Below are 20,658 nucleotides of genomic sequence, written 5' to 3' on the forward strand. Positions count from 1 at the left end.
CCTCTATGAAGAATAGCAACCAGTTGATGACCAGAAGACGACCCCTGGAGCTGACCATCACCAACTCCAGTGATGACCTTGTGAAGTACTGTGCCTCTGCCCGATCTCCAAAACAACCTGGACCAGTGGCAACAGTCCATATTGACCTAAACTCAAGGATCCGCCCCTTTTGATGTGGCCCTGGACGAACTGGTGGACTGACTCTCCTGGGCTACCTCACTGCAGCCGTGGCAGTTCGGAGTGCATACTTAAAACTTGCAGGATCCTCAACTTGTATTAGACACTTGACTCCTGCATTTTCAGACTTTTTGAATTAATGGATGCTGTGCTTGGCCTGCTCTCTTCTTCGTCCATTGAAGATCCCCAATCACCTGTGTCAGCGAAGTTTTCCTTAAGTTCACATGAGGTAAGATTTCATAAAACTATCCCAATGGTATACAGGCCCCCCAACTCTCAGTACCAGTCTGTACTTCTCATGGAATCTTGGTAGAGTGGCAGAGCAGTCAGGCTTATCTTAACAGGATGATGTGAGCTGCAGGTAAGTACACTGAACCCAGTAATGAAAGCAGATGAAACACCAATACATTTATATAAAATATAAATTATAATTACACGAAAAATGTCTTAAAAAACAGATTAAACCAATACACATAGGATTGCTTAAAGATACTTTTCAAAGGCCACTGCTTAGTTTGTAGTTGCTTGCAGTTACAATTATTAGGAGGTTGACAAGAATGACAGTTCGACCATATCTGTATTAACGCACACAAATATATACAGTCATTTTATTTAGTTAGCAAAACCACATAAGACAGTTTTATGGAAGGTAAACAGTTGATTATTCAAACATTAGCATAGCTTAAGGTTCTAGAGGCAGTTTTAGTGCAAGTTAACCCTTTCAGTCCGATCCCCAACGCTATAGAATAGTCAGTTGGAGAGGGCTCAAAGTCTCACGAAGCAGGACAGCAAAAGTTCCTGTGGATACTTTCAGTCTCTAGTTAAAAATGTTAGAAGAATTGACAAAAGTTGGAGACCCTGTTGAAAGACTCGCAAAAGGGACACAAGCGGCAGCTAGGAACAGAGGTAAGAGTGGACACCTCTGCATGCACTCCAACACTCTGGAGTGACTTCAAGGATCAAGGTAAGCAATACCTTTTCACCCCCAAAGTACCTTAGGTTAGAAGAAATGTTTGTGGCTGGATTCTCCTCTGTAAACTTCCTACTTAGAGGGTCCCTGTAATACCATACACTGGCAGAGATTTCAAGCGGAAATCACTCTGTTTAAGTGTATGGGTGACCTTCTATACTTCATTCATAAAAATAATTTCAAAACTGGTCCTGCCTTTTTAGAGGTTATAAGCGCCTACTAGAAATGTCTAGTTGCTCGTCCACTGTTTTCTTGCGTATGCTTTTAACATATTTAATTTCATTATTAAAGTGCCAATAAAGTGCATATGGGATACATTACTCACCGTAATCATATTTCTGGTGCTTGAATCTGCTTAGATTTGCATGCTCTGCTGCATAGTCCGACATTTAGTGGAAGCTGCGGAGTATTACAAGATTTGTTTTCGAAACTTAAAAAACGGACGTCGACAGAGCACAATTAGCAATACTATCCCTAGTGTGATGTGCACTGTATCCATGGTTCTTCACGCATCGAGGTACCTCAGATTGGTTGTTTCTGACATGAGGTTGCATGAAGTGTAGTGCAAGTGCAGATGTAATAAAGCAGAATCAGTGATAACCCAGAAAATATCTATGCGCCTTCTAATCCAGTAGGGGAGGAAGGGCGGGCGCGTGGGAACCTAAGCATATACAAACATCAGTAATGTGATTATAGCAAGTAATGTATCCCTGCTAGAGCATATGCATCTGCTTAGATTGCATGCTCTGCATATATTAGCGAGCAGTATCTAGAGAAGGAGGTGGGAAGTTAGAAGGTACAGCGGCAAAGATGTTTTAGGACCGCTTGTCCCACCTGTGAATCTGCTTTGAGTGTGTGTCAATGCAGTAATGCTGTGTAAACGTATGGATGGATGGAACTCCATGTAGCAGCTTTGCAGATGGCGTCCAGAGGGACCTTGACACATGAAGGACCATGGGTACAGTGCACATTACATTAGGGATAGTATTACTAATCATGCCGTGTAGAGGTCCATTTGAGTTTCGAAAACAAATCTTATAATACTCCGCGACTTCCACTAGACGTCAGACTATGCAGAGCATGTGATCTAAGCAGATCCACAAGCTCCAGAAACATCAATACATTTCCATGTCATTCATACTAGATTTATTTGTAAATGCCCTTCATGGTAAATTGAGAATATTAGTAAGTGCCCTTCATGGTAACACGTGTTTCGGCAACTTTACATTGTGCCTTTCTCAAACCAGGGCTGTTTAATATATTTACATATTTGACAATGTAATTCGTCAAGTGCACAGACCAAAATACAACAGTAAATAATGAAGATTAACCATTAGTTTACATAATTTGCCAACAATAATATTATACATGTAAGGTGAAGAGTATGAACAGAAAAAAGGAAAAAAATGGACAAAATGGAAATAAAGTCAATAAACATCATTTGTATAAGAGTTATTAACATATAACTTTCAAACCTGTTTTTTCTGAACAGTGTGTTTAAATTGGTTATCTTACCACTGACTGAGTTTAGATGATGCCGTAGACATCTAATCTAATATTGGTATGCTCTTACTTTCCAACATTTGCAACTGTAAAGTACGTATTAATGTGTAAATTTCTCCAACATAGTTTTATGTGTGTCTCAAAATACACTTGGTACCAATACGTGCATGATACTGTGTGAATTACTCCAAATTAATTATATATATGTCTCAAAGTACATTTCGTACCAATAATAAGTACTCCCAACTTAATATGAAATCAAAATACCTTCCAACACCATTTTAACTATCAGTTATACCAATGTTAGCTGTTAACATGATGTGACTCGATTATATCATTCCGTCTGTTCTGGATATATTTAACGGGTTAAATCCCTGAAAGGAAATACGTAATGTTATACACCTAATTGTGTAGTTATATCCTTGGTCATTGGTTGGTGTTTCCTGTTATTTAGACATTTTGTAAATAACTATAAATGCATTGTTATGCAAAAGTGAATGTGTTACTAAAAACGTTTTACTATTTAGAAAAACACCCGATACTATTAGGGCACGATGCTTGATTTCAGAGCGTTAGTGTCACACATTGCGTTGGACTGCTTCGTCATAAGCTATCCAGTAAATTATATCAGCGATTTTCGTGTCATCCGCGCGTGCTACAGAAACGCTGTGTATTACGCCCGTTTGCCGCGACATACGCGCGTGCACTCAATATCCTATGTATGACCCATAATTATAGTGTCTGAGCTTACCGTATTGTTCGAGGTGTCCAGGGAATGAGGATCAACCTGCATTCCGGCTGCATAGATACATTTATGAAAACTCGGCGTTCGTGTTGATGGCGGGAGTCATGGCAACCAGGTAGTCCTTCCTTGATTGCCATGACTCCGTCGGCCATCTTTTGGACTGTCTCGTATGTTCTTGAATGGTGATACGTATTTACAAACAGCACAGTCACTTTGCGATTAGATTTATAAGTACGCACATTATGATTTGTGCTGATAATGAATGAGAGATTAATCGGCGTCGATCTAGTATTACTGATACCCATTTTTAATTGTGCATGAAGTGGCAACATTTCATTTTTTAATAATCTTAGCCTGGCAATGTTGTCGGTATATCGAAAATTAAGTCCTAATTGTGAATTAATAGGAGTATACGTGTGATGTATTTTGCACCAGCAAGATACCAGTTATCGTATTTTGCCATTAACATCTTTTCTTAATAGAGTATGCAAAATTTACATTGAGTCTCATTATTAATTAGAATTTTAGAAAGCCTTACTTAGTAAGATGTCTCATACATCACCTTGCATATTGTGATGGTTACACTTGTTACAATAGTAGATGATTGACTATATCAACCCTGATAATGATATCATATATGATATGGCATTTGTAACGCGCCTATACACAAGTGTTTCAAGGCGCGACAAGGCAGGGAGGGGGGGAACAAGGGGAAGACAGACAACGATCCTACTAGGCCAGGTGTCATTCAGATCGCGCAAGTGCAGGGGTAGGGGGAAGGGAGAAAGTGCATGGGGAAGGGGAGGGGGGGGAAGTGCAGTACGAGGTAAGTAGAATAAAATAAAGGGCCAGCTAGTGGCAAGTGCAAGGTAAGTGCAGACAAGTGCTGGGAACGGGGGCTGTAGGGATACAGAGATAGTCCCGCAGTGCAGGGGTTGCCAGGGAGGCAGTGCAAGTGGAGAGCGGCTGGGCCCAGGACCGAGGTCGGTGAGAGTAGCACAGTTGCAGATTCGGTGCAGATTCAGCGAAGAATTAGCAGGGGAAGGGAGAGAGAAAGCAGAAGCAAAGAGGAAGGTTTTGAGGTGCTTCCGGAACCGGAGATGGTTCTCCTCAAGTTTCAGGGAGGCAGGAAGGCTGTTCCAGAAGGAGGCTCCTGCCGCAGAGAGAGATCTACCCCCAGCTCGTTGCTTCGAGAAGCGCCTGACTCTGAGGGAGTTGGAGACGGATGAGCGAAGGGCTCGGGAAGGAAGATATTTAGGAAGAGAGAGTTGAAGGTATTTAGGCCCCAGGCCCCAGAAGGCCTTGTGGACAATGCAGAGGGTTTTGAACTTTATCCTTGCAGCCACTAGGAGCCAGTGTAGAGACTTCAGTCCTGGAGAGATACGGTCCCTGGGCTTGAGGCCAAGGACAAGTCTCGCAGTTCTGTTCTGGATGAGTTGCAGAGGGCAGAGAGTGGAGGCAGGCAGATTGAGATAGAGGCTGTTACAGTAATCCAGCTTTGAGAGAACCAGGGCTCGTGAGACAGTGAGCTTCTGGGGGAAGGAGAGGAAGGGAAGACTACCTCTGAGGAGGTGCAGCTGGTAGTGTGACTTCTTAGAGACGTCAGCTATATGAGGAGAGAAGGAGAGTGTGGAGTCGAAGATAACCCCGAGGTTTTTTGCCTTGCAGGTAGGAGCAGGAAGAGGGCAGAGAGAGGCCGGCCAGAGAGCTGCAGGGAAGGAGGGAGTGGGTGTGCCGATGAGTAGAATCTCAGTCTTACTGGCATTAAGGCAGAGGTCATTGGCGGCACACCATTCCTGGATAGCAGACAGTCAGAGATGAGGGAAGGAGAGGAGGAGGCCGAGGGTAGCCTGAAAATGAGCTGGGTATCGTCCGCATAGCACTGAAAATAGGGGCAGAGCAGCGATGCGGCGGGCAAGGAGTGCCAGATACTGGTTGAACAGCCAGGGGGAGAGATTTGATCCCTTGGGGACACCACAGGTTGAGAAAAAGATGTCAGAGGAAGGATGCCAGAGAACAATTTATAGAACGTATCAACACCCAACAAATATGGAATACAGTTCACTTCAGAAATAGATACTGGATCAATCAATTTCTTAGATCTGACAATCTACATTAAAGACAACCAAATATACACCAAAACATTTCGTAAACCAACTGAAGTCAATTCAAACTTATGTGCAACCAGTTGTCATTTACAAAAGGTCAAGAACAACATTCCGGCAGGAGAGTTCATTCGTGCAAGACGTAATTGTAAAGAACATTCACATTTTCAAAGAGAATGTGAGTTATCAACAAGATTCAAGCAAAGAGGCTACAATACCAAACATAAGCAGCAGATAAAGATTTGCCGTTAAAACCGTCGGAAACCTTGTGTGAAAAACACGCCCCAAAAAGTAAATCTGAAAATGTGAGATGTATTACAACATATTCGAATGACCACTCCAAGATCAGGCAAATACTAAATCGGAATTGGCATTTATTACAATTGGATCCTGACCCGATATCTTTCACACAGAAGAAACCACAAATCGTGTTTACCAGAGCAAAAACATTGAGGAATATTGTCAGCCCTTCACTGTTCCCAAGCATTGGTGACAGCCAGCCATCTAACTGGCTCACTCCAGATAGCTTTGGATTTAGGAAATGTGGGACATGTTCCATGTGTCCATATGCACATGCACCGACAAGAGAATTTCATGATGACCATGGAAGTCATTTGAACATTGAACAGAATATTAACTGCCGCACTAAACATGTAATATATGCCATTATATGTAACTGTCACAAAGTATATATTGGAAGTACGATCAGTCAACTTCACAAATTCTTGTACGAACACTTTGCAGGTATTGGCAGTCAAAATCCGAACTTAGCACTTGCCGTACATTGGCAACGAGAACACCAAATGGCTGACAAAAAAGGGATCAGATTCATTGGTTTAAAACAGGAAAGACTTGGCATCAGAGGAGGTAACCTTGAGCTAGCATTAAGGCAATCAGAAGCCAGACTTATTTGTCAGTTTCAGACTTTGAAATTTGGTTTCAATGCGGACAATGAAATGTATTGCTTTTTATAATTCCTTTAATAATGTGATTCAATGCAAATATTTTGCACATTTTATTGTGATAAAATGCTAATGGTCAATGGACACATATGCCCACTTCAATGATACAAGATGATATAATCTGTACAAAGTATGACTGACCCATTATCAGGGTCGATATAGTCAATCATCTACTATTGTAACAAGCGTAACCATCACAATATGCGAGGTGATGTATGAGACCATCTTACTAAGTAAGGCCTTCTAAAATTCTAATTAATAATGAGAAACAAGGTACATTTTGCATACTCTATTAAGAAAAGATGCTAATGGCAAAACACAAATCATAATGTGCATACTTATAAATCTAATCCAAAGTAACACTGCTGTTTGTAAATACGTATCACCATTCAAGAACATACGAGACAGCCCAAAAGATGGCCGACGGGGTCATGGCAATCAAGGAAGGACTACCTGGTTGCCATGACGCCCGCCATCAACACGCCATCAACACGAACGCCGAGTTTTCATAAATGTAACTATGCAGCCGGGATGCAGGTTGATCCCCATTCCCTGGACACCCCGAACGATACGGTAAACTCAGACACTATAATTATGGGTCATAAACAGGATATTGAGTGCACGCGCATATGTCGCGGCAAACGGCCGTAAAACACAGCCTTTCTGTAGCACGCGCGGATGACACGAAAAGCGCTGATATTATTTACTGGATAGCTTATGAAGAAACAGTCTAACGCAATGTGTGACAATAACGCTCTGAAATCAAGCATCGTGTCCTAATTGTATCGGGTGTCTTTCTAAATAGTAAAACGTTTTTAGTAACACATTGACTTTTGCATAACAATGCATTTATAGTTATTTACAAAATTTCTACATAACAGGAAACACCAACCAATGACCAAGGATATAACTACACAATTAGGTGTATAACATGACTTATTTCCTTTCAGGGATTTAAGCCGTTAAATATATCCAGAACAGACGGAATGATATAATCGAGTCACATCTTAACAGGTAACATTGGTATAACTGATGTTAAAATGGTGTAGGAAGGTATTTTGAGTTCATATTAAGTTGGAGTACTTATTATTGGTACGAAATGTAGTTTGAGACACATATATAATTAAGTTGGAGTAATTCACACAGTATCATGCACATATTGGTACCAAGTGTATTTTGAGATGCACATAAAACTATGTTGGAGAAATTTACACATTAAGACGTACTTTACAGTTGCAAATGTTGGAAATTAAGAGCATACCAATATTAGATTAGATGTCTACGGCATCATCTAAACTCAGTCAGTGGTAAGATAACCAATTTAAAAACAGACAGTTCCAAAAAACCAGTTTTGAAAGTTATATAAGTTAATAACTCTTATAAAAATGATGATGTTTATTGACTTTATTTCCATTTTGTCCCTTTTTTCCGTTCATACTCTTCACCTTACACATCCTCCCCTTCGCCCATCCCTTATGCTCTCTGTCCATTATTAAATTTTGACATGTATAATATTATTGTTGACAAATTATGTAAACTAATGGTTAATCTTCATTATTTACTGTTGTATTTTGGTCTGTGCACTTGACGAATTACATTGTCAAATATGTAAATATATTAAACAGCCCTGGTTTGATAAAGGCACAATGTAAAGTTGCCGAAACACGTGTTACCATGAAGGGCACTTACTAATAAATCTCGACTTACCATGAAGGGCATTTACAAATAAATCTCAACTTTGGAGATAATATCCAACCGGTTTGGCGCATTTGTACGAAAGAGTCTCTATTACATCTGTTCAACATAGAGGTTGGAGTGTGTACCTCTATCTCTCTTACCAAATGCGACATCTACATTGATCAGTGAACGTATGTGAATTTAATACCAGGTCGCAGAAGGTGAAAGTCGGTATCAATCCACTCCACCTTTTTTGTATCCATTCATACTAGACATTACTAACATACTGCACATATAAAACCAATACATATAATATTTTGTCATATTTACAAAAGTTAAAAAAGTGCACTGACAGCAGCGATGGACCCGGTCTCTGGATTCCTTGGTCTGGTGACGAAAAGGCAGGACAATGAACGGGATATCTCAGCAGCAGTCTGGAGAGAGAGGACCTCCGGCACAGATTTCTTCAGCTTCTCTGGCCAGTCTGCGGTTTTGTCGCCACGATTCGCCCGGGCAATCTTCGATTCCTGGAGTCCTACACTCTGGTGTGCAGACTTGGATGTGTCTCTGGAGGTTCACCTGACTCAGCTAATACTTGGACAGATTCAGCCTTGACAAGACAATGCACGATTGGGTCGGAGGTCACCTGATATTCGCGGTCTGCAGCTCTGGAAAGGCACAGCAGTTCGGGAGATGGCTCAGACTGCAGTTCATCTCAGGGCTACTTGGTCACACCAGCCAGGGCGAAGGAGTTATCCCCTTCAGAGCTCCGCTGTCAGATAGAAAACATGGTCAGGACAGCAGTGGTTGCTTCACAATGTAGCAAAGGGTCTGCAGGCTTCTCTGGTCGTCTTCTTCCGTTAATTCAAGTTCCAGTAGTCAACTTGCCTTTCACCTGCGGAACCTCACTGTTTCTTCTGTTTCAGTGCACACTCCTCTGCAATCTGTCAGCAGTTTACAGAAAGGGGTGGGTGGCTCTCCAGTGAGGACAGCCAGACCCCCCTCCGGCCCTCAGGGAGAGCCGGTTCCATTCAGGCAGGTAGACAAAGAGCAGGGGAGTCAAAAATTCTCCCCCACTTCTTGGCTGCGCAGAGAGACTGGAGCCCAGGCGGGGACACCCAAGTGTTCCTGCCAAAGGCAAAACACACAAACACCACACAAACAAAAAACACAAACACACACAAACACAGACCTCTCCCTTCCCAGAATGGCAGAAAAAGGCCAACAAATAACAACCATGTTAGAAATGGGGAAAAAATAAAGGAGCCACTAAGTTAGTACTAAGGTGACCCTATTGTGCAAAACCAAGACTGAATACAGCCTGCAGTAACACATAGCACAATAGCTACCAGAACACGTCCACTGCCACCAGCCATAACTACAGGGTTGTCTATGTAACTAGAAAGTCACAGGATCAGAGAGAAAGGGGATACCAAGTATCCCCTTGGCACACCACATAAGATGGTGTGTGACAATCTCTCAGAATATAAAGATTTAGGAGGGATATAAAGTATTCCTCTATCCTTAAGAACAGTAGGAAGGATAAATAAAGAATCCAAAAGGAGAACCCAATTGGCTCCCAGGAACACTGCTCATAAGGAGCAGTAAAATACAAATGCCTTTAAAGATATGGTGTAAGGTAGACTCCAGAATAAAGGTAAAATACAGAGACCATAGTTCCAAAAGAGACCCCATAACAATGACTGAGTGGAAAAAGGCTCCACGCATTCAGAATATAAAGAAAGGTCCAGCAAAAAGTGATGGGGGGGGGGTCTCACTTGGGCAGGAGACGAAGCACAAAAAAGATAAATCTCCCCAACAACCTGACCGTGGAGACTGCTGATCCAATCCATCTTTGCTCCCGGAAGGTGTCCAGAGTTGGTCTGTGGAGTTCTGTTCAAGGATTTTGCCTTGCACTTCACCCAAGGCGGTTGGATTGTGTAGTGGGTCTGCTATGAACTGCTCAATTGTTCTGTAACTTTGAGACCATTGCAAATGGCTGGTTGACTTTGTTCTTAAATACTACTAGTCTTCTGAAGAGAACTGCATTGGGACCTGTGACTCTAGGGCACTAGAAACCCTCTTTTCTAACTAAAGAAATAATTTTTAAAGGTGTAGTACCAAATTTTGTACAGTGTTTCTAACTTCTTTATTTTCAAAATATTAGTTCTACAACCGATGGCTCTTTTATTCACTTGTTTCGCTATACAACAGTATTCAGAAACTGATCTGTGTTCCAAAAAGCGATGGGTTAGTGCTCGGGGGATAGCACACCAAATTTAATGTGCATCTAACAGTAATGAAATTTCAAGTGTGTTACTTACCTGTGGTTTGTCTGTTAGGGTAGATCTCTTTCTGCGAGTCCCCCAGTATTGTTTTTCTGGACACTTGGATTTTTCGGCTAATTCTGAGTGAGCGGGAATTTTTTCCCCCACACACTTTTTCCCTGGTGTATGTAACCTTTTGGACCACTTTTTGGTATTTCTTTTTTGAGTCATGCTTTCCTCCAACTTTGACATCTCATTTTACTAAAGCAGCACAGCACACCTTCTGTGTAGAGTTGCTGGAAAGCTCCTAGAGCTTGCCCTCCATTGTTTATATTCCTGACTAGCTCCTAAAGTTAGCAGGGCAAGAGGATACTTTTTATCACTCGTGTTTTATTTTTCGACCTTAAGTGGAGTGCTGAGGGGAGACAATGTACCCCTTTTCTCGGTTCTCCTGTAACTGTTACCGTGACAGGTTCATCTGTCCAGGATGGTGGCACAGTAAATTTTGCATGACTTTTCGTTAACTTTTTTATCACAGGCCATCTTCGCAGCTGCAGCCGGGGACACAAGGGACAGCATTTATCCAAAATGGTGGTCTTTCTGTTTTAAACCCTGAACAAGATGACATGTCCTTTCTGGGCGGTGGAGGATTCTGTTGCCCATTTGTCTTTGCCGGGCTTCCCAACGAAAACCTGCGATGCGTCTGAGTGACTGCCAGTACAGGAAGTTGTGGAGGTGACCGAAACTCACCCGTCCGTCATCCTGCAGTGTGCCTGTCTGAAACGAGTTCAGACTAGGAGTTGGCGTCCGTCTGCAGGAGAGCTGTCACCAGATCCACTGAAGTCCCCTTTCTCCTGTAGCCAAGACCAAGAAACCTGTGACCAGATCTTTTGTCGCCTCACAGCTGGAACCGTCCTACTGCAATTGCTCTTCACTTGAAAATACTGTCCCTTGCCTGGTAAAAGTTAGCCGGAGCCTGTTTGTTCGATCCTTTGACTCTGGGGGCTGTAGATATCTTGAATCTTGCACCCTCCCAGGTCCCCATAGTTACATTGGGACGGACAACCCATTTGTAGTCTTGCAGTTGAAACGCCTACCCTAGGACACTGGTCCTTGGAGCAGTCCTTCAGGGGGTCACCAAACCTTCCCTGAGATTATTTTTAACAAACATTACGTATCTGCCATTGTAGTGAATCCTGATGGACACTACTTTTGTACACTGTACTTTGCCTTTTCCCTGCATAACCCCTGGTCACTGGTGGCCCAGTTACCCATCTGAACTTTGAGTGACACAACAGATAGGGTTGGACTCAGTTTGAAAAGCGTGCACAAATATTTCAAGTTGGTTGATTATGTGATGTGTTACCCTTACAGCTATTCTAATTTAACTACACCTGTTTACTATCCTAAGAATGTCCTAAGTGTTCTAATACTATTGTACATTTTCTCTAGTACTTATATAATCTTTAAATTACAACATTGTGTCTTATTGGCGATTATAAATGTTATGTTGAAGGTTCTTATACCGTGCACATCATCACCTGTGTGGTCCCTTTTGTTTATATAACTCTACTGTGTAATAGTATTTTCTTGGACCAAGGTGTGCTCTGATTTCTGTGTAACTACTACATCCCTCCTCCGTCCTTAGACTAAGCCTGGCTGCTCATCCATTGCTACCATACGTTTCGTTAGTGCAGGCCAAACCTAAGAAGTGTAACCCATTCACCCAAGGAAGGCTTTCTTAAGTTCTGTCACAGACCGCAGCTTTTGTAAAACCCCCTAACATTGTGAAAGGCATGAATAACCGTTTTATACATTCTGCCCAACTTGTATTATTAAGAGTGCTGTGTGCGCTTTGTCTGAATCTTCACCACTCTCACACTTTCTGCTTAGACACACTGCCCAGATAGTTTGGCTAGACATTAGTATCTATACCCCTTTGCCAGAATAGGGTGGCCTCTCAGAATCTGTCCACGGGGCAGATTCTGAAAATCCATGTTAAGAGCCACATACCTTAATCAATAGGAATGCAAAGTTCAGGGTAACAACTGAACTATTTTTATTATACATACTGGATACCAAGCATGCACACATGTTTAATAGTACTAGACCTGTAACTTATGTCAGAGGGTACAGTGATAAGGTCTCTTTCCACCTAGTATGTGAATGTATAGTGATACAATTTTTCTGAAGAAGGATAATACACTTGGTTGCCAAGATAACTGGGAAAAATAGAATGGGGGACCTGAAAATCATATAGTAGGCTTGTATGCGAGACCTGGGTTAAAGACCTAATCGCATGATAGTGCAAAAATCTGGTGGTTTCTCCCAGACAAAGACCTTAAAGCAAGTGCCGATAAGAACAAAAATGGAAGAAAGTGTGGGGGTGTAGGAGTACAGCAATTCTGCTCTCAAGGGAAGCTGAAGCCATAGCAGTATTCAAAGACAGTGTGCCCAAGGTCTTTGACTCTGCAATTGCTTCATGCAATTTGGAAAACGTGTCCTTGTGATTTGTAAACTCTAATACCTCGGAACTTCAGTAGAGAAAAGAAAATGTAAGGGTGCAATGCAGTTGGGGTGAATCTCAGATGACTACAATGTTCTGTGGCTTTTATTGGAGCATTTATTCTCAAGAACATTTGGCTTTTCGATTCCACAGTCTGTGAAAATGTAATGTAAATGGGAGCAGATATTTGTATATGTGACAATTACACATTTTACTCAAAAAGTAAATACATTTTTAAAAAATAGGATTGACACAAACAGAGCACACAAGGACAAAATAGGTTACTGCAACACTGAAGTCCGAAGAACCAAAAAATGAAATGGTGGCGATTCTTAAAATTAGGCAACAATTTATGCATATCATGGATTTGCAGATTGTTTCTCATAGGTTCAGGAACTACATCAATGACCATGACTGAATGCCACCGAATCTGCACTGGCAATATATAACTAGCCCCAAACACAACAGAAGAGACATGGGTACAGGGAGAGGCAGTCCCTCCAATATTTGAACTTACCATACTCATGAAGCCTGGGTTATTCAGCCATCCGGCCAGGTCAAAGCTTGGTGGGGCAGCACCCTATGAGAAATGAAAGGCACAGAAGCTCCTTGAGACTGCCCATGCAGATGATAATGCCTGACGGCAACCAAAAGTGCAAATGAAGGGTTAGGGTGTAAAGAAAACAGGAGCAGGTCAGAAAGAGCAAGAAAGTCAGAAAGCATGTAAAAAGGGACCCTACAAACATGCGCAAGAATTGGGGGGAGATCGGGTGCACGGGGGCACTATGGGGTGAAGGAGGAAGCAAAAAAAGTAAGACAAACAAAAGAAGGACAAACATAGTAAGGGAAAGAGGACGACAGGTCATTTTCGACTACCCCTTTGCCGGTCTGCAGAGACACTACGAATACTTCCAAGTCTAATAACTCCAAGCCTACCAAGGTTTGTCCAAGGACCTTTTTTCGCCCACAGCAACAAATTTGCTGCTATCACCTTTACATTTGTCATACCTGTCCCCACGCTACCAAAAGAGCATCATCTCCCTCCTCTTTTCCCCACTCGACTACTAGGCCTACCTTCTGGTCGTCCTTCTGGCCTCCTACCTCACCTCCCACCCCTGTTCTGGTTTAAACTACGCTATCAGTCTTATGTTCTCTCTACCCACTCATGCCTTAATTACTTCACCCCCCCGCATTTACGCTCCACTTCCTTTCTCTCATTTGACAACCGACTTCTATAAATGCGTCCATGGTCTCGACCCTTCCTAGATTCCTTGTCTTATTTCTCTATATACCCCTGCCCATTCTCGCTGTTCTGATATAGGATAGGACATTTATAACGCACCTGCACACAAGTGTTTCTAGGCACAACAAGACACACAGGGGAAACAAGGGAGGACAAAACCAATGATCATACTAGGCCTTGTGTCATTCAGATCGCGCTTGTGCGGGGAAGAGGGAGGGGAGAAGTGCCAGGGGCAGAGTGGAGGGGAGAAGTACAGGTAACTCAATGAGTGCAGCCAGCGGGTGGCTCATACGCGCCGTGAGAAGGGACTGTAGGGTTGCAGGTGCAGACCCTTAAGTGCGGGGGGGGCCCAAAGGCAGTGCAAGGGCAGATGGACATGCAGGAGCCTGGGCCAAAGTTTGGAGGGTAGCCAGGTGACCAGCGCACAGAGCAGTCCGGGACATCAGTAGGGGAGAGGAAGAGAATAGGCGGAAGCGAAAAGGACGGTCTTGAGTTGCATCCAGAACCGGAGGTGGTTCCAGATGGAGGCCCCAGCCGAGAAGAGATTTCCCCCTCCCCCACTTGCTTGGAGAAACATCTGTCCTCAGTGAGTTGGAGGTGGATGAGTGGAGAGCTCGAGAAGGAAGAGGTTTAGGAAGAGAAAGTTGGAGGTATTGGCCCAGAAAGCCTTGTGGACGATCTTGAACTTGATCCTTGCAGCCACAGGGAGCAAGGGAAGACATTTAAGAGCTGGAGAGATACGATCCCTGGGCTTGAGGCCAAGGGCAAGTCTCGCGGTCCTGTTCTCGGTGGGTTGTAAAGGTTGCAGAGTAGAGGCAGGCAGATTTAGAAAGAGGCTGTTGCAGTAGTCCAGCCTGGAGAGGACCAGAGCTCTGGAGACAGTGAGCTTCTGGGGGAAAGTGAGAAAAGGAAGAATACCTTTGAGGAGGTACAGCAGGTAGTTTGACTTCTTAGAGAGGTTGCAGATGTGATGAGAGAAGAAGAGGGTGGGATTGAATATGACACCAAGGTTCTTAGTCTCACAGGGGGGAGACGGCAGAGGGCCCAAAGTGGCCGGCCAGAGAGAAAAAAGGAGGGAGCAGATGTACCGACGAGGAGGATCTCAGTCTTACTGGCATTAAGGCAGAGAAGAAATTGGCAGCACACACCATACCTGAATTGCAGCAAGGCTGTCTGGTATGAGAGAAGGAGCAGAGGTGGCTAAGGGGACACTGCATAACACTGAACATTGGAGCATAAGGTAGCGATGTGGTGGGCAAGAGGTGCCAAGTAGTGTTTGAAAAGCCAGTTAGAAAGGTTAGACCCCCGGGAACACGACAAGTGGAGCAAGAGCCTGATCAGCGATACCCAGGTTATCACGCAAGCTATTGAGCAGGATGGCATGGTTGACCGCATCAAAGAACAAGTTACTCTTACCTGGTAACGTTCTTTCGATGGGATGGTCCGACGACGTATTCCATATCTATGACATGTAATCACCACAGCTGTGCTGCTTCGGAAAATCTTCGGCGTCTGCATCCTGGGTCGATGTGCCGCCCTCGAGGACCTCCTCCGACGGCCGAAGTCACTGGATGTTATAAGTAGGACACATGACACCCGTAGCCTCAGTTGTACTTTTTTCCCAGAACGTGTGGCACTAGTCTTCTGCCAGTCTGACACACAAAGCCTTGTGGAAACGTAAGCTGCAATCGCATAAGAAATTCTGTAGCGGGGAAGGCAGGGAGGGAGTGATATGGAATACGTCGTCAGACCATCCCGTCAAAAGAACATTACCAGGTAAGAGAGTAACTTGTTATTCGAGGAGATTGGGTCCTCCGACGTATTCCATATCCATGACAGACTCCCAAAGCAGTTACAATGCAAGGAGGTGGGAAAATAATTTAGAAAACAGAAATTTAGAATGCTAAAATCAAATTGCGGAGTAAAGGACCGCCTTGCCAAAGGTGTCATGATGCCTACCTCCAAGGAGCCAGGCCCAGCCCAGCAACCCCAGAGGCAGACATCATTTTCCCCAAGGACGTCTCAGCAGGCCCAAGTTGGGGCCTTTTGGACGCAGTCCTGGCGCCTCTGGCGCCAGGCTAATTCTGGACCCCAGCCCTGGCGCCTTAGGTGCCAGGCTCATAAAGCAAGACATGTGTGTAAGTGTTTTAATGTGCACTTACCTGAAGCAGACCGTGCTGCTACATCCAGGCCCTCTTGAGGACTGAATGGGACTACTTTATCTTTTGGACTACTTTATCACTCGGGTGTGGTCTGAGGAAGAATACATATCTGAGTGGAAGGATACATACCTGGAACTACTTTACAGGCTATTTAAACCACACCCGAAGAGCAGCACATGCTTCGTGTTGTTCTGCATCTAGCAGCTGGACGCTCACCGTGTTTGCTCCTGCATTCGGACTTCTGCCACGCCTGCCAGCATCCTGATCACCTACAAAGGAAGAGAAAGAGAGAATAGGAGAAGGAAAAGACTTTACCTGCAAGAGCCGCATTCCGGAGTCAGCTCGCCGACGATCCTGCAAAGGAAGACACTTAATTTAAAAGCACATCGCATCAACCGCCGCAGCGCCGCATTCCACTCACCTTCACAGGGCGCCTCCATGTTCAGCAGCGATCACCCGGATTCGCAGCCACGCTTCCACGCCTAGGGAGAAAAAGACAAGAGCAAAGGTGAGAGAGAGAAGGGAATGAGGAAACCTAAACCTCCATGTTAAGACTTACCTGTTGGGTCATTCCCTTTTCATTTCGGGTCCGCGCCGCATCCAGGCGTTTCCGGACCCCGGCCCCTATGGGGAAAAAGCCATTAGCGTCAATGAGCGAATGAAAAGACATTACCCAAAAACGCTCATCAAGACTTACCTGATTTCTACAGGGATTGCACCTCGCATCTCGGGTCGGTGCCTTTTCCCCGGCATTCCGTACCCCGGCCCCTATGGGGAAAAAGACATTGACATTAGCATATTGATGCAAGGACAAAAGGGGAACCTTTCAAGGAACTTACCTGGAAGCCAAGCAAGTTTGGTTCTCATAAAACCAAGAATCCAGTGAAGTAACTGGATACCAACGCGCCCCTGCATCAGAAGCAGGAAGGAGAGCTCGCCCTTCAAGACCCTAAGAAGGATACTTTTGCAAGCCGGACAAGCAGGAGTTGGGAGTCCGGTCCAGTCCATCTTCTGAGCCCCACTCAACACCTTAGAAGAGGTCACAGCAGCACGATCCTGGCCAGTGCCTCCGTGGGAGTCAGGTGAGCGTAACAAAAGGCCAGATCCTGCCCATGGATAGAATATAGGGAGTAATGTCGTACAAATGTATGGACCGAAGCCCATGTGGCTGCTTCACAGATGTTACGTATAGGAACACCCCTCTGTAGGGCAGTAGAGGCAGCCATACCCCTGGTAGAATAGGCCCGCAAGCCGACCGGTGGGTCCTTACCCGCCAAGCGGTAACACAGATAGCCAAAATAATCCAGCGAGAAAGTCTGTTTCGTCACAGCTTGTCCCAAACGCTTTCCAGCGTAACCAATGAAGAGTTGATCGTCCACTCTGACCCGGGACATGCGTGAAATATAAAAGCTTAACGCTCTCCTAGGATCAAGCCTATGGAGCCTCTCCTCTTCCTTACCAGGATGTGGAGGAGGATAAAACGCTGGAAGAACAACCTTCTGGCCTAAATGAAATTCCGACACCACCTTCGGAAGAAAGGAAGGACGAACTCTAAGGACAATCCTGTCCTTATGAAACACAGTGAAGGGTGGCTTAACTGAAAGTGCCTGTAACTCACTCACTCTGCGAGCGGAAGTGACCGCAACCAAAAACACAGTTTTAAGAGTTAACAGTCTCAAAGGGCATGAATGCAAATGCTCAAACGGAGCACCCATCAGAAACTTGAGAACAAGGTTCAAATCCCAACCGGGAACCTGGAAAGGTGACGGAGGGAACACATTAGTGAGCCCTTTCAGAAACTGAGAAATTAAAGGAATTTTAAAATAGGAACACTATTCAGACGAGTGCTTAAATATGGACAGCGCCGCCAGGTAACCTTTAACGGTACCCACTTGCAAGCCCCTGTGGGCAAAAGAAAGCAAGAAAGACAGAACCATGGGACTGTCACATGCAAAAGAATCCACATTCTTAACCCTGCACCAGTCGCAGAACTTACGCCAACGACAACGCTACAGGGACTTTGTTGCTGGCCGTCTGGCCGAAAACAACACCTCCATCACGTCTTCAGGGAGGTCCCAATCCTTATTCCTCAACCTTTCAGAAACCAAGCGTGAAGGTTGAGGGATCCGATCTCTGGAAGGAGAACCTGACCCCCGTGAGAGCAGATCGTCTCAGTAGGGAAGACGACGTGGAGGGCAAATCGACAAGCAGAGAAGGTACGGGTACCACGTCCTCCAGGCCCACGCCGGAGCAATGAGGATCATCCGGGAACCGAACCTCCGTAACCTCTGCAGTACTTGCGGGATGATGGGGACTGGAGGGAACGCGTACAGCAGTGGGAATGACCACTCCACCACAAACTAGTCTCCTAAGGCTCCTTTTGGAGGAAATTCCCACGAGCAGAACCTCTCGCACATCCGGTTGACACTGGAGGCGAAGAGATCCACTTGAGGGGTCCCCAAATGGTGATCTCCAGGAGAATCTCCTGAGCCAACTCCCACTCATGAGAGATCGCGCTCTGCCTGCTCAGAGCGTCCGCATCTCGTTTTCGTCTCTGGCCAGATGAACTGCCAAGATCAAAACTTCATGCTGGATTGCCCAGAACCAGAGCTGCATCGCCTCCCTGCACAGAGGAAGTGACCCTGCCCCCTCCCCCCTTTTTGTTGAGGTAGTGCATGGCCACCGTGTTGTCCATCAGGATCAGGACATTCTTCACTCGCACAGTCGTCAGAAAAGCCTTCAGGGCTAGCCTGATGGCCCTCAGCTCCAACCGATTTATATGGAGTCTGGACTCCGACGGAGACCAATAACCACTGTCAACTCGTTGGCATGAGCTCCCCATCCCATGAGGGATGCGTCCGTCACGATCGTCACCTCCGGCCAGGGTAGCCAAAATGGAGTCCCCTTCATCAGATTGTCTTCGATGGCCCACCACAGAAGGTCCGGGGTGACTGAGGACGCCACCTGAACAGGGTCCGACATCCTGCCAGGGGACTGAGACGACTGGAGCTTGAGTGCCCATTGCAAAGATCTCATCCGCAACCTGGCCTCTGGCACCAGAAGAATGCAGGATGCCATGAGGCTGAGCAAACTCGAACGCTGGGAGAGTCTCGGCAAGCTGAAACTTGTGCACCATCTTCTGAATGTGAGGAGCCCTCACCTGGGGAGGAAAACACTGCCCCTGTGACGTGTCGAGCACTGCTCCGATGTACAGGAGCCGCTGAATTGGCATCAAATGGGACTTCTTTAAGTTGAGGGAGAAGCCCAGCTTGTGGAGGGAGTGGCAGGTGACTGACAGATGATCCAGGACTTGCTCGGGAGAGCGCGCCCTTATCAACCTATCGTCCAGGTAGGGGTAGACGTGAATCCCCTTTCCTGAGGTGCGCTGCCACTTCTATCATGAGCTTGGTGAAGACCCTCGGGCGGAGGTGAATCCGAACGGCAGGACCCGAAACTGAAAGTGCGAGTCGCCAACCGTGAACCTCAGGTACTTCTTGTGCTTTGGATGTATCGCCACATGAAAATAAGCATCCTTGAGGTCGAGAGACACAAACCAGACCTGAAGTTGAAGGGCCTGAAGGACTTGAGAGTAACCATCTTGGACTTGTGCTTCCTGAGGAGTTTGTTCAAACCGTGCAAGTCCATGATGGGTCTCAATCCCCAGTCTTTCTTGGAAATCAAAAAATAAGGGGAATACCATCCCTTGTTCCTCTCCGCTACAGGCACCAGTTCTATGGCACCTTTCTCCAGCAGGGATTGAATTTCCTGCGCAAGGAGCAGATCCGGACTCTTCAAAGAGATTCCCCGGTGGATTGTCTTGAGGACTCTGCCGGAAAGGAAGACAGTAGCCGTGGGTTATGATCTCCAGAACCTACACATCTGAAGTAATGGCGCGCCACTCTGCAAGATGCTGCGCCATCCTTTCCCCAACCGGCGAACCATGGGACATAGCCTCATGACTGAGCTGAAGCGGCTGCAGCATTGCCTGAGGGCAAAGAGGCAACAGCCCGAGCGGCCTTGGCACCTGGAGTACCTTGTTTTCCACCTCTGGCACTCCTACGGTGGCCCCTTTGACTGGCAGCTCACTTTACCAAAAGATGAGTAATAACAAAAGGAACCTCCCCTCCATTGCTGTCCCCTAGGACGAAAAGGCAGAGGTTGGCGAACTGCAGCGCCCAACGACTTCGCTGCAGCTTTGGAGGTCGCAACCTCTCAAGGCTCTCGTCAGCCTTGCTGCCAAAAGGATGTCCCCGTCAAAGGGCATGTTGAGGAGCCGGGCCTGCACATCAGGAGCAAACCCCGACTTCCGCAACCACGCAAACCTGCGTATCACGGTGCTCG

General features: G+C 45.4%; 1 protein-coding gene across 7 annotated transcripts in view; it reads right to left on the reverse strand.

Moving 5' to 3' along the window:
- SGTA (small glutamine rich tetratricopeptide repeat co-chaperone alpha) overlaps positions 1 to 20,658 on the reverse strand; it is a 728,086-nt gene that overhangs the window by 205,164 nt on the left and 502,264 nt on the right. For 5 of the 7 annotated variants that reach the window (XM_069646641.1, XM_069646636.1, XM_069646642.1 and 2 more), the window contains exon 8: positions 13,430 to 13,492. The exons of the other annotated variants lie outside the window; for them this stretch is intronic. In XM_069646641.1, the coding sequence (XP_069502742.1) occupies positions 13,430 to 13,492 (63 nt within the window). The remainder of the gene's footprint in view (positions 1 to 13,429; positions 13,493 to 20,658) is intronic. 7 annotated transcript variants of the gene reach the window in all.

Source organism: Ambystoma mexicanum, chromosome 1p, assembly GCF_040938575.1.
Source record: "Ambystoma mexicanum isolate Mex_15411 chromosome 1p, UKY_AmexF1_1, whole genome shotgun sequence".
In the NCBI taxonomy this organism is placed as follows: Eukaryota; Metazoa; Chordata; class Amphibia; order Caudata; family Ambystomatidae; genus Ambystoma; species Ambystoma mexicanum.